This window comes from Oreochromis aureus, linkage group 9 (assembly GCF_013358895.1).
Source record: "Oreochromis aureus strain Israel breed Guangdong linkage group 9, ZZ_aureus, whole genome shotgun sequence".
NCBI classification, from domain to species: Eukaryota; Metazoa; Chordata; class Actinopteri; order Cichliformes; family Cichlidae; genus Oreochromis; species Oreochromis aureus.
This window is the reverse complement of record NC_052950.1, coordinates 15,504,556-15,524,519: the sequence shown is the minus strand read 5'-3', so window position 1 is coordinate 15,524,519 and position 19,964 is coordinate 15,504,556. Positions and strand designations below refer to the sequence as shown.

Sequence of the window (19,964 nt, the reverse complement as noted above, 5' to 3'; positions counted from 1 at the left end):
GCATCCTTAAACTCTCAGCACCCGTAGAACTTTGCAGAGCTGCTGCAGTTAATCATGTTGACATTAAGGAAGGCTTCAGTAATTAATTATATTATACGCATTTCAAATGCAGCGAGGAAACCCAGAGATGGTGTGAATACAGTGCTGGTGGTTAACCTGCTCTACCTGGCAGACTTAAAATAAACTGAGCCAAGATGAAGTAAAATTGATAAATGTGATGGTTAATCAACAGTTTGGCTCTGTAACTATATAAATATTGTTTTTAAATTCATTTAATGGTTACTGTCATTTTCCAAACACTCTCAGCCCACAGCCTCTCCAATGTGACATTTTGCTGTCAGACATCAGGCTCCTCAGAGCTCTAAAAATACATTTTTTGATATTTTCTGTCACATTAAAGAGAAAAACCATTAACATTGATTAATCTGAAAAATAACTTGAGCACTTTAATTCTGTGATAGTAGTGCAATACACATATTGATTGACAAAATAAGATTAATTTTAATGAGTTACTGACCTTATTTAATAAATAAAAATGTAGTATTTTACCCTCCTTTAAAGATGAAAGAGCTAATTTTAAACAGTTCACCCTCATTATTAAATTATTTATGGAGCTTTTTGTAAGCACAGCGGTCTTATTAAACCCAAGATCTATGTGTGAATCAATTAAAGATCAACAAGAATATCTGAGACTGTGATATAGGGCATAAATCTCTTTGCATAGCACAAGAGAAGATGTATAAAAGCAGTGTACTCTGAGTTGGGGTAAAAGAAAACGTCAGTGTTACCATAAAGTCCAGTTATTAACTATTTCGCACATTTATGTATTTCTTAAAAGGAGCAACTGAAAGAAGACAACGACATTGGACCAATAAGATGAAGCAGAAATTTAAACAAAAGATCTGTGTTGTAGCTTAGTAAACTTAGTATAGTAGGAAAAACAGTAATTCAAAACAAGCAAAATTACTGTGCAGTGAACCTGCGACCTGGTTGCCTTCGAAATGGTTGCTTTGAAGACTGGGATCAGTTCTCCATTCAGTCGTAGTCAGTAGTCACCTTCCACGCGACGTTGGTGCATTGAAACACTGTTAAGATAAGGTCAGTTTGCTATGAGTTTGATTGAATGGTGTCCAGTTGACCATTATATGCAGTCTGTTTGTGATAATATGGCAATTAACTATGATAAACCTGTGACAACTGCAAATTGGTTATCATCGTCATACACAGATATTCATGTTAACTCCATACATTCAGAGTTCAGTCAGAAACCCAAAGATCTGAAACAGAAATCCTTTATATAGGATAATCTTTTATATAGGCATATATACCGAATAACAAATACTAATAAACCAGTCTGCAGCCAGAGTGTCCTATTTCAAAGAGACTCGTTTCAGACCAGTTGCTCTCAGTGCTGCAGACTGACTAAGATTGACTGCAACATCTTGGCAGTTTGTCTGTGTTTATATAGTAGATGGCGGTTATTTGCAAACTTTCGCCAGTCTGTCTGAGAGTGATCGTCTGAGGTGGACCATGACTGTTTGGAGACGGGTTGCCAACCACCCTGTGATCAAAACTGAGCTGGTAATTAAATGCAAGCACAAGGCAATGGCAGATGTTTCCCTTTTCTTTCACAAGGAGCTTGCAGTTCTATATTTTTTCTCTAGCATGCCTGAGCTATCAGCCGTTAGCAGGAATTTTGGAGCATTCTTTAAAATGTAATGCTATAATATTTCCAGCACATTATTATTATATTATAAGCTGTATGCCAAACACCTGTTAAAAATCAGTAACTCAGAACACTGCTTTGTGAATAGGGAGCGCCTTGTGTTATTTCTCACTGAGGCCAATTGTGCCTCGCTGATACCTGGATGACCCGCATGTATCTACACCGATTACTCTGCACTGAGCACAGGTTTTCATGTCTCATTAACAGGGAAATGAGGTAATGTGAAGCGATAGCAGGCATGATGAGTCCTCTTTGTCTCTGGATATGTGTACATTTGCCTGATCATTTAATTAAATGGCTATAGCTAGCTGCAGTCTAACTGGGCTGCTCATTAAACCCATAACACGAAAGCAGAATGGCAAAATGGATCCTGATCATAATCAGGATTGAGGGAAATGATTTCCAGGCAATTGCCTCTTTAGCTTATTGAGATATTAATGTTCTCTGCATACATTTCCCTTGCTTTTATTTGCGCACATAAATGTGTTTTGAATATTTTGTTTTCATTTATCATTTAATTTGAGTGCAACCAATATTTGCCAGTTGCAAAACTATGAAAGCCTCCTTTTGAATGCATTTTTGGTATATAATTGTTTACGTCCGTGTCCATATGCAACGCCCACACTCGTCACCCCAAACCCACCTCTTTCTCACATGACGCTGTATATGAATGTATATGGTTGGTTCGTCTTGTTAATATGCTACGTCTAATGATGCATAGGAAAAGCAATCAGCGAGGCGGCAGAGGAGATCTGCTCGAGGAGCAGCGTTAATAACTTAGGGAAGCAGGAGAGTGCAGGGTCCCCGCTGGTTCGACACAACATGTACACAAAATACACACAGGAAATTTGCAATATGCTGCATTCAGCACACTTTTTGCTCTATACTTAATTTTTCATGTATGACTTAGTGGTTTGGTTAGGATTGACTCTGTGGTGTAAAGAATACTTCTAACACCTGTGGTATGCACATACAAGCCCCATCTGCCATGCACATGTGTGCATCTGTGAGATCAGCATAAGCTCAGTAGGCTGTGACCTGGCTGAGGGTAGGGTAGAGGCTTTAAATAATTTACCCGCTGCCCATTCAAGCTGAACTCACTTTCACACCTCGCCAGCAGCAACATCTCGATCTCTGCATCTCAGCTGCCGCTCGTGCCTAATGACAAGTGATGGCTGATGATGTAAACATGGGTAAATGTGTTCTTACTCGAGCTCTTCTTCTCACTGAGGGTCATTTTAAATATAGCTGACACAAGTGCAACATCGACTGATGATGATGATGACGATGTGTTTATGATACAAATGCGAACCATTACATAATTTATTGTAGCCTCTGCTGATTTTGCATTTTGCCCAGTAAGCACAAATGCTGCAGAGGGAAAACCCATGTGCATAGTTAATGTGAACACTTGAGGCTTCAGATAGGAAAGATGCTTTGCTGGTTAAAACACTGATTAACAGCCCGTATTATACTGTCTCTCTCATAAGCTTAATACCCAGCTACAGGTGAAGGATATAAATTTAGGCTCACTTAATTTTAGGAAGCTGTAGGATTGTCAGAGTCAGCTGAGACTGTGGATTATCGGTTGGTTTTTTAGTTGGCTTTCTTCAACTTTTTAGCCTATTTCCTAATTGCTGATCAGTGGAAACAGTTCTCTGATGTGATCAGCGAGTCTTTGTTCATCATTTATGTGATTTTAAACTTTAGTTTGATTAGCTCATCAGAAGCTTTCTATATATCCTCCTTTTTTTTCCTAGTCAGGCTCGTTTGTGTGTATTGACCTTCAACTTAACTGTAATTTAAGCCAATTTATTGTAATTATTCCCAACCTCATAATATCTTGATTAACAAACTACAATTCTGTTTCATCTGATGCTCTGAATGGGCACGACATGCTGTCCTCAGCTGAGTTCCGACTGAAGTGTGCAAACAAGGCATGACAGGTCCTCGCAAATTGAAATGTCAGCCATCACGTTAATTCCACAGAATCGGCGTAAGGGAAAGAGAGGCGTTTGAGGCAGAAACATGGAGCAGCTGAATGTTTTCACCAAACCCTTGACCCCTTCTGCCCTTCCCTTGTTCACCCCCCCACTGCCCAATTTTTCATTTGCCACAGTTTTTTCATTCACTCTGCATCGTGGCGTCCTCCGCAGTTTTCATGTCCTACCTCTCAACCAGGCGCTCACATCCCCTCTCTCTCTCTCTCTCCCCCTCCCCTCATCCTATCTCTCTCACTCTCTCTCTCTCTCTCTCTCTCTTTCGCTTTCTCTCTCTCTCGCTCTCCCGGTTTCAGCGACATGAAGCAGGAGCTGGCGGAGGAAGGCAGCAGATGCTCCATCCTCTCCAAGCAGCACCGTTTCAACGAGCACTGCTGCATCCGCTGCTGCGCGCCCTTCACCTTCCTGCTCAACCCCAAGCGCCAGTGCCTGGACTGCCAGTACAACGTCTGCAAGACCTGCTGCACCTACAGCAAGAGGGACAAAGCGTGGCTCTGCTCAGCGTGCCAGAAGGGCAGGTTAGTGTTTCCACGCAGACACGTTCACATACACACCCTGGGCAGAGGCAGAGGCAGAGGCAGGAGAGATTAGGTCAGTGGAATGAATGAGGGTGAGAGATATGAGAGAAGCTGTGAATTGGCTGAGTGGAGGAGACTGAAGGAAGAGGAAAATTGATGGGGGGGTAAACAGGAGGGAATTTGTGAAAGAAGAAAAGAAGATTGAGTGAGGAAGAGGGCTGAAGGAATACTGACTCTGAAGGAGACAGATGGGGAAAAGTGAATGAACGGGAGGGAAAGGCGGACTTTGATGGTGACAGTGCCTTAAGGATGGGTGTGTTTTGAGTCTTTTTTGATTTTTGTTTTGCTGCTTTTTTAAACATCATACTGTCCGATCCTTTCTTATTGAAAAATCCCTGTTTCCATTTGCATTTTTCTGCATGTTTAATATGGTGATGAAGGGGGAAAGTGCAGAGCAATTAATGAAAAGGTGTGCTGAGGAGTGGAGAAAAGTTATAAAATAAATGTTACGATTGTTGATATGAACTGTTGGGAATATAGATACAACAAGGCAGTGGTAATGAAAACTGGCATGTGTCCATTTTTCTCCAGCAGATTTCACATTTACATAAAAAAAGACCCAATTTCTACAGTAACATAAATGATTTCTTTCTGCTTTTCTCCCAAACAAAAAATCAGGGTTTTAAAGGAATCAATGCATGTTTGTGATTTGAAGGACAAACAAAAAAAAAACAATCAGGAACGTGTGAGGCAGGGGAACGTGCCGGAGCCAATTGTGTTTGCAAATGACTGCTGTGTGTGCATATGTATGTGTCTGTTTTAGGCTGTTTATGCATGCAGTTTTGTCCAAAGCCTTGGGAGTTATTCGTGTGTCCCGACTTGCCATTAGATGAATATTAAACTCTCTGTGTCTGAGCAGGCTGTTGAAAATACAACGCCGAAGTATGAGTCCATTTGTGGTGGATTCAGTGGGGTTTGGGATATGATGTATATATGTTTATATGTTTTTATTTATATATATATATATATATATATATGATTCACCCAAACGAATGTGATGCTGCTGCCTCTGGTCTCGTCGTGTGAATACTTTGTTCATGCCATAAAAATGCATTTGCGTAGAAATCTAACTGTTTGCATCAGTAGCATGTTTAGATCCTTTAAAATCGTGACATTTGACATATTCTCTAGTCTGTTTCTGCCATTTGATTCCACTTGTCCATTCATCCATTGTGTATTGTAGACTATTTATTGATTGTGTAAATCTCCTTGTGCTGACACACTGCCGTGCTGTTCTCACCACAAAGCCCCATATTGAAATCATTTCAGCTTTTAAGGCAAATCAATCTTGTAACTGTTTAATAGACTGGTTCAGATTGATTGCAACGTGTTGGGGATCTGTTTGCGTTTATAAATTAGACAGCAATCATTTAGAAACCTTCGCCAATCTGAGAGTGACTGCAGTCGGTCTGAGCTGAAACATAGTTGTTTCAAGATAGGTTGCCTCCCACCAGGCAAGCTGTGCAAGCACTTTGTGATCAAAAGTGGTTGCTCAAAGGTAGCCTCTGGGCAACTAGTTGGCCACCACAACCTTTTGCAATGGAAAAATTCATTCCAGTTACCAGGTAGCCACTGGTTTTTCCTAGTTACAAGAAGATTGTTGTCTTGTTTTTACTCTAGTCTGATAGAGCCAGACAAACAGGTTGTTTTGTACAGCTGTATATTTTTTTTCTTTTACAGTTTTATTAGAGTGCATGAATTCAAATATGCAGCTTTTATTTTGACTGTGCAGTTTCTCTGACTTTTCACCTGCCTGTCTCCAAACCCATTAATCTTCCCCCTTATCAACACCTCCACACAAATACAAAATGTAAGCATGGGATTTAATTTTCTTTCTTTCTTTCGTTCTTTCTTTTTTTTTTTACTGCATTCACATTTTTTGCTCATGAATATTTATGTTAGCATCTCCAAATGATCCCAAAACAATAGCGTGTGTGTTTACTAAGACACCGGTGCAAAAATTTAGTGAACTCTCACGCTGCTGCCAGACAAGCACCTGCGGCTAGCAGAGGAAGCAAGTCACAGTGTGATCTTTTTCTGTCCTCCTTGCGGGGGTATTTTTATCAGTGTGGGTGAGCAAGACTATAGTCTTAGACAGGGAGGGTGTGCCCTACAGCGCCAGGCTGCAGATGAAATGTGTGTCTCATTTTTAATAAGACATTTGCATGTCTGTGTTGCTTTGTTTCTTGCTGCTTGTTTACTCCATGTTTCTGCCAGGTTTCTAGCAGCTGGGTGCACTGTGCATTGCAGGACAGGTTCCTTGCTGTTTTTCCAATAAAGAGCCTAAATAGAAAGTTGCAAGCCTCAGTGGGTGAACAATGAAAGTCCCGACCCCCTGTTTCATTCATCACAGTGCAGCACTATCAGTTTCTAGACTGGAATGTTTAAATCACACAACACATTTAACCGTAATACAAATTAATGTGGGTGTAATCATATTTTGCACTGCTGGGAAATATACTTCCATGTAAACTTGCTCAGGTTTATTGAAATCAGCAGCCAGAATTTACACTAAACTGGGACTCTGAACATTCCCATACTTCCGGGAAGCTTTTTTATCAGAAACAAGAGTGCAGCTGAACCAGCTCACAAACCCTGCATCTCTCTGAGCTGCAGGCACAGGAAAGAGAGCCACTAATCACCCTCTCTGCTTCCTCCTCCTCCTCCTCCTCTCTCCCTCCTTCGCGGCCTTGTCTCGTGTCCAACGCAGCTGACACAGTAGCCACCAGTCGATCATAACTGCTGCCTGTAATTTGCACTTCATAGAGTCACCCGGGACAGCAGACACGCGCACGACCTCTCACAAGATGCACACACAAACGCACTTACGGAAGCCAGTGCAGATTAAGTGTACATCCACATTAATATATTTTAGTTTTAGCATGCACACTAATCTAAAACTGGGACTTGTAAGAATCTCTGCTGACCCAGTTGTGGTTTGAAAACACCAGGATTGTGCTTGAGTCTGGATGTGCCGAAACTTTTAGATGGGTGATGTCAGTCATATGAAACTGGAACAGTAGTAGTAGCAGACTCTCATGCCTTTTCCTATTTCTTCATCCTTTTGTGGATACTTGTTGTGTCTTTGTCTGCCAATGGGAAATGCTCCAATGTGAGCGTGTTTGCTTTGCAGCAACAATTCAGTAACTGTATACTTAATCCTTACCGATTAAGCTAAAATCTTTGGGTCTCGCTTCTCTAGGTATCGACTAATAAAGTTTAAACGTTTATTAAAACCGAATAATTTCTCCTACTCGTTGTCTGAGTTTTCTTTTTATCTTCCCTAACTTTCAGTCTAGCAGGTTTGATCGCCTCTCTTTTTCTTTCTTTCAAGCGATCTGAGTGTTCTCGCAGTAAAACTGAATGTCGAGTTTTATCACAGACTCTGAAAAGAACAACCATTCAGCAGGCCATCTTGCCCAAAAGTAGCCGAATTGCCCCAGTAAGTCAATTTTATGCAAGCTACAGGTCCATCTCCTGATTCCGAGCAGATCATACCCACTCTACCTAAATGATAATGACTGTATTTACAGTTAATATAGATGGGGATTATAAACTGTGCTGTATACTGATATAGTTTTCATTAAAGCATAGTTTTACAAGGAAAATGGGTTAGCTTAGATGTAGCCTTAGGATCAAAGAAACTCCTTGCTTTTTCATTTCAGTTCCACTTAAGTTTTATTCAGGTATATTTCTCACGTTAATTGAAATGTACTTACTTGAATTTTCCTAATGCAATTTGTGTGTGTTACTCTCAAACTAATTACTATAGAGTTTGGTCAGCCTTGAAGCAGTCTCTGTGTGTCTGTCCAGTAGGGTTTGTGTGTGTGTGTGTGTGTGTGTGTGTGTGTGTGTGTGTGTGTGTGTGTGTGTGTGTGTGTGTGTGTGTGTGTGTGTGTGTGTGTGTGTGTGTGTGTGTGTGTGTGTGTGTGTGTGTGTGTCCATGTGAGTGTGAATGCTTGTATTGCAGTGCTTCTTATTGTGTGGCTCCTTGTGTAGCATAAAAGCCTTTTCTCTGTAGGGGATGAGGTCTTGTTGAAAGCAATAAATCACTATTATTCAGGTAAACATGCGAGCGCACACATGCTCAAAAAGAACCTTGGACGTTCCCTCTTGTGGGTGTGCTAATTCCTGTCAGTTGTGCTATTACCAGTGTGTTATTTTGCAGCTATGGCTCTGAGTTATTTATGTCTCTCTGATGTCACTAGTCAGGCTCCACATCCCAGGCCTCCTCCGTGTGTGTGTGTGTGTGTGTGTGTGTGTGTGTGTGTGTGTGTGTGTGTGTGTGTGTGTGTGTGTGTGTAGGTGGGTGAGACTGAATCAGTTACACCTCTGAACTGAGCACCTCTCCAGGTCCAGTTGTGGAGCGAGCTACATGGAAGCAGCACAATCCGCAGTGCCTGTGATCTGATGTGTACCAGCAGGTAAAATCCTGTCATTTCTCGACCGGGGAAACTGGCTGCCATGTTGAAGCGCTCCATGTGAAGCCAGTGATTTATAGCTTTCAGTGCTCACACAGCAAGCCTGCAGCACCGAAGTGATTGGAAATAAATAAATAAAGTAGTTTATGCAGTAAGTTGGCTAGTGGTTTATAACACAAGCTATAAAACTCATGTTTTCATTGTGGGTTAGTGCAAATGGAGACAGAAAAGTACCTACTAATGCTGCTTTATAGTCTAGTCTATCTTTTATGTGTTCGATTGGAAGCCTTTATTGGAAATTTTTTCCACTCAACCTCTACATTTGAGTAAATCTTTAGTCCCGACAGTGTCTGGTTGGTGTGTGGTACGATACTGCACAAAAGTCTTGATTTCTTTTCATTTTGTTAAGAAAATGGGGAAAATGGTCTCTTAATTAAAACGTGTCCAAAAATGCATGGAAATACTGTATATACGGCAGAGTTTCTACAATTCTAATGAAATAATTGCTATGATCACTTTTAGTCTTCAGTGTAACCATCATGGACCCCCAACTCCATAGCAGCTTAGCATCTAGACCCTCCTATTACATTAGCTGCAAAATTATTATAGCTAATATTCCCTTCCACTAAAAAAAAATGAGTCAGTTTTAGTTTATTATTGATTTGGTAAATCAAGCAAACTGTATCCTCCAGTATGGTTTAAACAGACTTGAAATATTTGCTGCTATTAGTGCAGTGCTGCTGGAGAATCTGTGTGTTTTACTCGTGTCATTTGAGGTCAACACTTTTAATCCATCTACTAACATTTACAAAGTAAAGACCTTGTAGCTCAGTAACTACTGCACATTGTCTTACTCAAATAGAAATTTTAATGTGCACATTCTCCCTTTGAGTCCTCTCCTCCCTCACTGACTCACTCTGTTTCACAATGACTGCTTTTGCAGATGTGATCTATCAAAAACATCTTCAGCAGGGGAGATGCCCCACAGTACAGCCATTCATGTCTGATATCCTGATGGACTGGCAGGGGAAGATGTGAGCTCAGTGATTGGCAGATCAGTGGAATCAATCTCTAGTTTTTGGTTACGAATTAGGTTTAGTTGCTTTCACAACACATTGAGATCACAATTTATTCCTTTTCCTGTAAATCTTCAAGAATTTGGCATGAAATGAAAAATATTGCATGAATAGTAATGGTTTTTTTCTCATCCTAACTTCACCTCTCACTTTTTCTCTTCCTCTTCTGCACCCTCATCCTTCCCTCAGGCAGATCATCCTGTCTGATCTCCTGCCACAGTGAACCCTCTGCAGTGTAACAGAGGTTATTATTGCTGCGGGATTTTCATACTCATTGCACATTCCTTGGTTTGAACCCAAGAGTCCCTTTAATGAAAGTTAGTTTTTTTTAACCCAATTTTCCAGTATTTTTATACATTCTGTCAATGTTGGGTTAGATTTCACAAGGATTTAAGAAGCATATATCCTGCAAAATGACTACCGAGAAGGATCTGCAAGGAGGATTAACAAGAATTGTAACATAAATCCTTTGATTGATTAAATAAATACACTGATCCATTCATCATGGCTTAATTGAACTAACAATTTCTTTGAAAGGATAGCTTCAGTTTCCCCTGCAAATGGCTGAACAGCAAAATCTACTACTGCTGCATGGAAATGTGTGTATATATATATATGTGTGTGTATAATACAGTTTTGGTGCACCTGTTGACTAAAAGAGAGTTTAATTGAGTGTGAACATGGACTTTGAGCATGGTTATTGGTGTCAGATAGGTTGGTAATGGCTGATAATAATACTCTTTGGTGAAAGACCCTGAACAGGACTCTAGCTTCTGGAGGGTACGTCACTGATCGGTGAGCAGGGATGTCGAGTAGGGCCTTGTTTGTTTTTTCAATAATATAACATTGAAAATTGGCAGAAAAGTGATCAAACTAATTTAATCATTCTGAAAATGAAAATGTGCTTGAATTGACACTAAGCTATAAAAAACAGGCTAATACTTTGAGTGTATGTAGGTCACTACTCCCCTGCACTACATGCTGCAGTTACATTTACTGCGACCTTTATTTTTTTTATGCAAATAAAGCCAAATATTTTTGGCTGATAATAAAAGACAAGCTGACTCCACTAAATGTCTATTTACAGTCTACCAGATCTGTGATTCAGATTATATTTGACATGAGCTGACCTTGTTCCAAACACCAAAAACACAGTTTGCCAGATGTGGTTCAGCTGAGTGAGTCGTGAGGTGTTTAATCAAAGTATAATATGTCATGTAAATTAGAAACAAGTCTTTGAATGACTTTAATAGACTGGCAACATGTCCAGGGTGTACCCTGCCTGTCTCACGGTGACTGCTGAGATGGGCTTCAGCTCCCAATTAGCCTGAATTAGTTAAGCACAAGAGGATGGATGGATGGATGAGTTTTGAAGTAAAAAGGAGTGTGTTCAAATAAAATTAGGAACATAAACTCTTAAAGGTTTTCATAGATATACACATAAATGCAGTAAATATTTTATGTATCAATATAAAGTATCAACAAAATAACTGATGGAGTAGCAGTTCACCAAAACACATATAAGTATCAGTTAAGTTTTTAATAGCTGAACAAAGCTATTGTTATATTTTCCACTTAAGGGAAAGCACAGGTGTAGTAATGATGGCTGCATTCCACTTTGATGATGTCACACTTTTGTGTGTGTTGGCTCATTGTGATGGTGTACTGAAAAACTTGTGTGTAACTGAGTCATTATTAATTCACCCTGTGCTTTCTCCAAAGAGAGGGAAAGAGTCTGTGCAACGCAGCATAAATTACCATAAACATGTAGAAGGTTTTATTTAATTAACCAGGTTCATTTTAAAACAGTGTTTCTAATTATGTGACTTTATTGCTGCACGCGCTTTCTTTGACAAGACTTCAGAGGGCTGCCTGATATCCGTCAGTTGTCCTTGCAGCATATGTTCGGGCATGCTGAGAAATATAATGCACACATCTCACATGTGGACTTAATGCACTGGGAAATGGAGCCAGTGTAAATGAATAACAATTAGACAAATATGCTAATTTCAGTACCCCACTTTCCCTGTACTGTTGCCATTCCGAAGGACTTCAAGTGGTGTGTATGTACACATCCTTATTGCGCTCTCTGCTGCATATCAATAGCTGTACATTGCTCCAGGCCTCCTGTCTCATTGCACCTCCTCATCCATTTTTCAGCGCTTTAAATGAGGCTTTGTCTGTGCATCGCTGCGGCGCTTAGAGCACTCCGTTCACCTTGTTTAGTCATGATTTCCCACCTGAGCGAGGAGTGCTGTTTGATCTCATTTGTTGAAAAATCACATGATGTTATTAAGTCTGTACCTCCTGCTGTTTCTGGGGCTGGTGGATTGGTGCTGGATACCTCCGTGCCTGCATGGTCAGTTTTGAAACAGCCGTGTGAAGTTTTCCACCTTCTTTTTTGTTAATCATTTTATCTACTAATGTCACCAAGAAAATGGAGGGATAGGATTCCCATTTAAGCATTTAACATAATTGGAAACTCTCTGCATTAAGAAGTGCGATTCTCATGTTTTGTACCAGAGGGCATGCGTTTCACCTCCTTGTTGTATTGTCACATATTAAAATCAAGAACAAGTTATATGTCATTTTTCTAAAAAACCAACAGACTGGTTTCAGGGATTCTTTGCTCTGGATGTTCTACTGGAAGAGTTTTGGATTTATACTTTCACTTTCTTTTAGTATGTTCCCGAAACACAAGCAATGCCATATCAAATCTAAATATGGACAGATCTATTTTTTTTATTAATCTGTTGGCAAAAAAGCCACAGAACATCTTTCAGGAGATAGCTCCTCTGAACATGGAGTGACCGCTGATCCATAGCAACCAATGCAACTGGAAAACAATAGGAATCCCCCTCCTTTTCTGTCTCTGTGTGCCTTTCAGGCTGTGTGTTTAGAGCAGCAGCAAAGGAAACCGGGTGATGTTGTCTGATTCGAATGGGATCAAAGCAGCCGTTCATATCAGGGCTGCCAATGTGAAAGATATCAAAGCAGCAAGCAGACACACTTGTGCACAGATCTAGTTCACAAACACACACACACACACACACATGCACGTAAACGCCAAGTGAGGTACTCTGTGCACATTTCTTGGCATAAGAGCTCGCACATAGGAGCACAATGCACAAATGTACTCTGCGCTGCTATTGAGACTTGTGGCAGCTTTTTATAACAAATAGGAGGCCATGTTGTAGCGATATGTAGCATATGTGTCTGTTTTTGTTGTCTTATTTGGAATGTGTCTTTATTGTGTGAGTCAACATGACTATTAATTTATGTGTTATATGCCTTAAGTGCCCTGAGTATCGAGTGCTTTCACCTGCAGGTTTCTCTGTGGAAGCCTTGCAGGTTCTCTCATGATTACCTGACTTGTGGATTCATGCATTTTGAATGAAGGCTTTCTCCACAGTTGTGGTGCCCCTCTCTCTCTCTCTCTCTCTCTCTCTCTCTCTCCCTCCCTCTCCCACTCCCACTTTCTGCCTCACCACTCGCTTACTTTCTGTCACTCTCTCGTTCTGTATCCGAGCCTCTCTCTCTATCTGAGGCATGAAACCATCCTCACTCGCCCTCAGCTAGGATCATTTTTCACCCCAGCAAACGACCGCAGGATTCACATCTCCACGCTGTTTCTGTTTACTTCAGCATACACATCTTGAGGGGGGAGGGATGTGAAGAACACCTAAGTGAGTTTGAAATCCCCTAAACCTGGGCCCATCTCCTGTTGATGGTATGAAAAAAGATTGCCTCTCTACCTGGAGAGGACACACACAGACCTAACAGATAAACATGAATCTCTCATGTTTACAAGCAGACAGACTAATGCACACTTCAGGGATACAGGACAAAGTATCATCTGGAAGAAATATATATATTTTACCACAAACACACTCAGAAATCTTGGTACAAACATGGACTGCAAAACAACTCAAAGATGGACAAAGATAAAAGGACAAGGAAGAAATATGGATAGAAGAAATGAGGTGAAGAAAAGGTTAAATACATCTTTGGGTTAGATCATGCTTGCTAATCCCTTTCCTTACCACCTCCACACACACACACACACACACACACACACACACATACACCAAAACACTTCCCTACATTCTGACATTGCGTTGGAGAAGATTGTTTGGGTGCACAGGTCAAGTGTAATTCATTAGTTCATCTCACCACTTACCATGTTTGCAGCCTTTTAGTGGCTCTGGCTTATACAGAGAATGCTCACTCCTCCACTGTGTCTGTCACTTGAACACAGCATACCCTACAATCAGCTTTCCGGCATCAGATTTACATTCTACACGTCCAGTTGACGTTTTCATCTAGTCAGATATGTGGCTTTAAATAAAAATAGATCAAGCAGAACGCATTACTTTTTCAGCTTGTACTTTATTCTGTTTTGTGACTCATAGTTCCCCATATATAAAAAAATAAATAACCATTGGAATTTTTTTTTTACTACCCAGAGGCATCAGATTCAGATTGGGCCCAACTGCACACAGTAGACCAGAAGGGTGCTTGTAGTGTGTGTAATGGTAAACCCAAGTCATAGTTATTCCCTGCCCTAAACAAGGAATTTTACTGCTTAAACCAAACCAAACAAACTCAAAGTAAGAAGGCAAAAATCACTAAAACATATGGGCTACCTACCTCAATCTCTGGGGTTAAAGTTCAGCAAATGACTCACGCCATCACCTACTGTTTCAGCAAACACCCATATGTGTTATATATACCACTACCTAATGTTGTAATAGCCTACTGAACCAGCTACAAGGTGGGGGAGAGCCCATACAAGCTAAATCTATGTGAGTGATAACAGTCATTTAGCCTAATATTCAGCCTAATGGGCTGATAACATTAAAAGCAGGTACATGAAAAAGAATGGCAAGAGGATCCTTTATCTTGTGAAGGCAATGTTATGAGTCACAGCTGAAGTCTGAGTGATCGGCCACATTAGCTCTCTACAATACTTCCAACACAGCAGCATGAAGCTGAATTAGATTCCATCAAATATCTCAACAACAAATGTTGAGTGCAACTGCAGGTATCTATTAAATAAGAACAAAGACAAAAATAGGATGTGCAACATATGCTTAAAAGGTTTAAATAGTTTTCTTAACAAAATGTGAAATTTTCTGTACCAAACTTTGCATGATGTGTATAGTACAACATGAATTAGACAGACTTAACTTTTACAATATTCATGAATTCAGAACTCAGATGTTTTGTTAGCATTTTAGAGAAAACATTTGAGTATCGCTGTCATAGTGATAAATATTGTCTTCCTTCCCTCACCCCCAACTAGTAATTTGCAGATGGCTGCCCCTCTCTGGGCTTGATTCTGCTGGAGGTCTTTTCCCACCATCACCAAGTGCTTCCTCATAGAGGTTTTTCCTATTGTAGGGATTTATATATATATATATATAATGTACTTTGGGGCAACTGTTGTTCTGACACTGTGTGTGTGGCGCTATATACATAAAATAGAATTGAACAGGACTTATATATATATAGAAATATGTGGTTTGGCATGTGATTTGTTATGTTATTTCTCTACTGTTCTATTCAATTTTAAAGGATATTTATTGGTATTTGGATAATATTTGATTAGAGGATTAAGATGGTATAGCAGGTATACCATGAAACATCACTGCAGCTATATGGCATGGTCACTTGCCCACCAGGCAGAGAATACGCACTTTTGGATTTGGATACTTTATTCCGAATGTCAAAAATTTTTATTTTAAAATAAATTTGGGAGAACTGAATATCCCATATCTATGAAGGGTTTTTCCTGTATTTCCAGTACATCACTACCAGCAGCATACAGTGCAGCTGTATGTCTGTCCATACACTGACCGCCATGACCCCTTTCAATATTGACTTTGCCTTCAGATGAAAAGTATCACATTGATGTCTGCAGTGATCGCACCTAGAGGTCACTGATAATGATCAAACCAATTCCTACTTGGAGGCAGTGAGAGAAGGTGTCTATACACTCGCACTTTGCGCCCTCCACCTCTTCCTGGCTACTCAGTGTGACAGAATTAGTATGAATAATGCAGCGCTTCCCTGCCCTGGCCTGGAGTACGATGCACGTCTGCATGTGCACACTGACATGAAAGAGGAAGGGCAAAGGTTCTTCTGAATGATCAAAGCCAAAACCAGCAAAAAGATGCTTAAACAGCAGTGTGTTAATGCACCAGTCATCCAATAATCTTTGAACTGGTACATTTCCCTTCATATGTAGCCATATATGATTTTGCTTTTCTGATGTAGTTTTGGAAGGTTTTATCCTCATGAAGCTTACATTGGTAATTAAAAGAGGAGAAAAAATATAGGCTGAAAAGATTATGATCTGATCTAATGGTGAAATAGTTTGAAGGTCAGGTTATATCCTCTCACGCTGCGGTAAAGCCCTCTTAGCTTAGTATGTGTTTGGTTAGTCATATAGGGTAGACTGTCACAGAGGCCACTGGTTGATGGATGGCACTCTGTTTCGTCTACACTGCATCCATCTTTGCAGCCTGCTATCCTCTCATTCACTTCACACCAACACCCTATCTCCAATATACAGTCCCTCACAAGCCTGATCACACTGAAGCTATTGGTGCATGATGACATGTTACAGTCTGAGATATACATTTTGAATATTGTTTCCACAATCATAAGACACTCCAAGTTGATCTATATATATCTGTTGAACTCTATTTTAACAAACTCTTTTAATAACGTTACCCTGTTTTTAATTTACCCAGATTTCTTTATGAAAAATATACAGAGAAATGAATGAAGAGACCAACTTGAAAACAATAATATGTTGACAAAAAAAAGCAAAAGGGGGAGTGAAGGGGGAATGGTGCAAAAGCCATAAAGAATATGATGATGATGATAACTCCTTTTCAGCTCATAGTAAAAGACAATGAGAGATTTCTCCTCTTCAGTTGGTGAGCCATTCCCCTCTCAACCCTCCCATCTGTCTCAGTCACCACAAAATCAGCGATGGCGCAGAGAAAACACCATGCTGTAAATGGGGAAGGATGGATGAGTAAGACAGAAGAGATAAATTAGTGTGTGTGTGTGTGTGTGTGTGTGTGTGTGTGTGTGTGTGTGTGTGTGTGTGTGTGTGTGTGTGTGTGTGTGTGTGTGTGTGTGTGCATAGACTTGTTTTACTACATTTGTGGGGTCTGATAACCAGGAGCCCACTATACTTGTAGGATACAACAGCTTTTGGGGACCCCACATGTTTCAAATTGCAGGTAGACAGCCAAGGTTTGGTTTTAGAGTATTGGGCTAGGAAATGCATTGAAGGATCACCATAAAGAGAAGTGTACAAGGATGTGTATGTGTGTGTGAGCGAGTGTGTATGCACACTGCATGCATTTCTGTGCCTAACATTAATGATTCATTGTCATCCGTCTCCCACGCCCTGTCTACCAGACTGAGCCGGGTAGAGTCTTATTAGCTCTGTACCTGTTTATGTCTGTGTGACTGCTCAAGATAATGTTATATTTATCTTTATATTTACCTGAAAGTGTTCCACTTAGCACAAACAGGTTAAACTGAGGTAATTAAGAAATATTAAGCACAACGATTATAAACTGTAAACAGTTCCTATTGTAGTGGGCTTGATATAGTAATTACTTTAATGTCGTTTTCATCACAAGAATAATTAGCCTTCGTTTTTACGTCCTAAATTCCTTTTTTCGGTCATCATGCAAAAAGGAGCTTTGACCTTCTAACCGTAGCTCTGAAACATAAAACACATTTTTACATCTCTTATTCTCATGAGTGTTACTTTGACTTTCTGACTTTTTAGTTGCAAAAAAAATAGATTGCTACATAGCGGTTGTCTTTAACCTCTGTTTGTAGCCTTTGTCACTAGCATGTGTAAATTACTTTCACGGTCTGGCTAAGCATGTCCAATATTCTTTAAAAAATGCTAATATTCAGATAAGTGTTGCTAGTTGACATCAATATATTGTTGGTGGATTAATTTATGTAAAAAAATGACATTTTTTGTTTGTTGCAAAGTGTTTTGGGGCCATAAACCACTAAACAATCCAGTGCTGTTCCTGTTCTGCTAACAACACGTCAGCAGTGGGACCATCCTTTGCCTCATTTCCTTTCTTTTCAGATTAAACATACATATGTTATTTTTAATGAATGAGGTCAAGTTAAGGGAAGCAAAGAGAAACAAAGAGAGTCAGACATGCAGTGATACTGAAAACAAAACAGGCCGAACAAAAAAAACCAAAAAAACAGGAGGCTTCTGCTGTCCCAGTGATTTTTGTGTTTTGGGTGGTGGCGTGTGACTAACTTAATGGGAACTGTTTCCAGGATGAGGGCAGCCAGAGGCCTGTTTGGGAAGGAGGCCCTTTGTTGGTTTCCTAATTGGTGGGAATGCAGTGGAATGGCCAGCTTTATCGTCTGGTTGGCTGAATTTTTTGAAATACACTTAAAAAGTGAAGAATGTGGCCCTAAGGTCACAGCTACACAGGAATCATTTCAATAGAAAAATGCTTGTATATTCAGACCCACACACAGAGAGGGAAAAAAACTCACTTGAGTGTAATGGGAGCTGGTTTATAATGTCTTCACCGGAGAAAAGAAATGGTCTCCTCTGGCAGTGCAATTCATAATATTCAGAAATGCCCTTGTGAGATAGAGACAGGCATGCAGGTCTACTGACCAGATTTGTGGGTTTGGCTTTTAAAGCCATGTGCTGCCTTTAGTGTCCATTTGCATATAGATTTCAGACTGGAAGCACTGCAGGGTGTTTAGTCTTTAATGGGCATCAGTCTGCTCTAAAAACTTCTACAAATAATCACCGTTAATTTGATTTCTCTTTAGCTGCATGTGACCTCTGTGGTGTGTAGAACAATAAAGCTGTGCTTATGCTATAAATGACACTAGTGCATTAATGGGTTGTGTCTTTCAAGCCAAGGACAAGCACTTCATCCGCACCAGAAATGCAACCTGAAACCTTTTTCATCTTTCTTTCATGCAAGCGGAAAGCGAGGTGAACTTTTCCATACAGACCGTTGCTTTAGGCGACCTGATTCAAAATGTCAAACTTTAATGTCTGGAGCTGTTCTGTAACCTTCTCTGAAACACTTTCCATACAATATGTTCCTCTTATGTGGGGAAAAAACCTCTTTCATGGTTCCCTGGCTTATCAAGTGCACACACACACACACACACACACACATATTAATTCAAACTCATCTTAAAAGGCCAACTGCAACCATAGACATCTTCGCTTCCCCCAATTTTCCACTGAAGATCGATTCACATGGATTATAGGATGGTGGTGTGCTTTCAAAAAGACTTCTAAAAATAGACCACGCAGAGCAAATGCCCCATGTGCCTGGCATCCATGACGCCCATCGACGCAATGACCTTTCTTCTTAACATGACCATCGTTTCCTATCCTGCTCTGCCCTCTCATTCCCCTCCGTTGCTCCTCTCTCCTGCCTCTGACTGGTGACAGTGTATCCTGATACCTGTCTGGTGTTGTCAGGCTCGGTCCTCCTGCTCTCTAACAGGCTGTTAAGAATGACACTTCGGTACATTGAGTTCTGGCAGCTTCAGCGTTCAGGATTACCACTTTTTTCCCTGTTTGTCCTTGTGTCAAAGTAACTCGCGGAGAATGTCTGAGGTTTGAATCAGGTTAATGACCTCTATTCAGCACACCCTTCTCTCATTTCCCACTGACTGATTTTTTTCCTTTCATACAGCGTACGTGCATAGCTGACATTATTATTCAGCTAAGTTTGCAATTACTGAGCATATACGGGGGTCAATAGGGAAAGGGCATTTCTGCAAGATAATTGTTGATGGAAACGTTTGCAATTAGGAGGACTGATCTTCTCATTACAGGATAATCTCAATAATAACTTTGCTGCATTAAAGTACTTCTTCCACCTTTGATGCTGTAATATTGGGGATATAAAAAAACATATATTTCCTGCTTTTTTTTACTCAGTTATTATGTAATCTCTAAAATCCTTTTTATTTGACTGCATTTTCATTTCCTTGCTGAGGTGTTTGATCACATTAAGAGGATAAAATCAGGGAACCCACAGTGACCTAGGGAAAAAAAATTCAAAACACCAGCGATGCCATCTTATTGAGGTTTAATTACAACCGCAAGCTTTGTA

The 19,964-nt window shown here is 40.2% G+C and overlaps 1 protein-coding gene across 2 annotated transcripts in view; it reads left to right on the top strand.

Annotated features, from left to right (window-relative positions):
• The window catches only part of LOC116328263 (myosin VIIA and Rab interacting protein), a 115,235-nt gene that overhangs the window by 59,187 nt on the left and 36,084 nt on the right, over positions 1–19,964 (top strand). For both annotated transcript variants that reach the window (XM_039616873.1, XM_031750002.2), the window contains exon 3: positions 4,023–4,244. In XM_039616873.1, the coding sequence (XP_039472807.1) occupies positions 4,023–4,244 (222 nt within the window). The remainder of the gene's footprint in view (positions 1–4,022; positions 4,245–19,964) is intronic.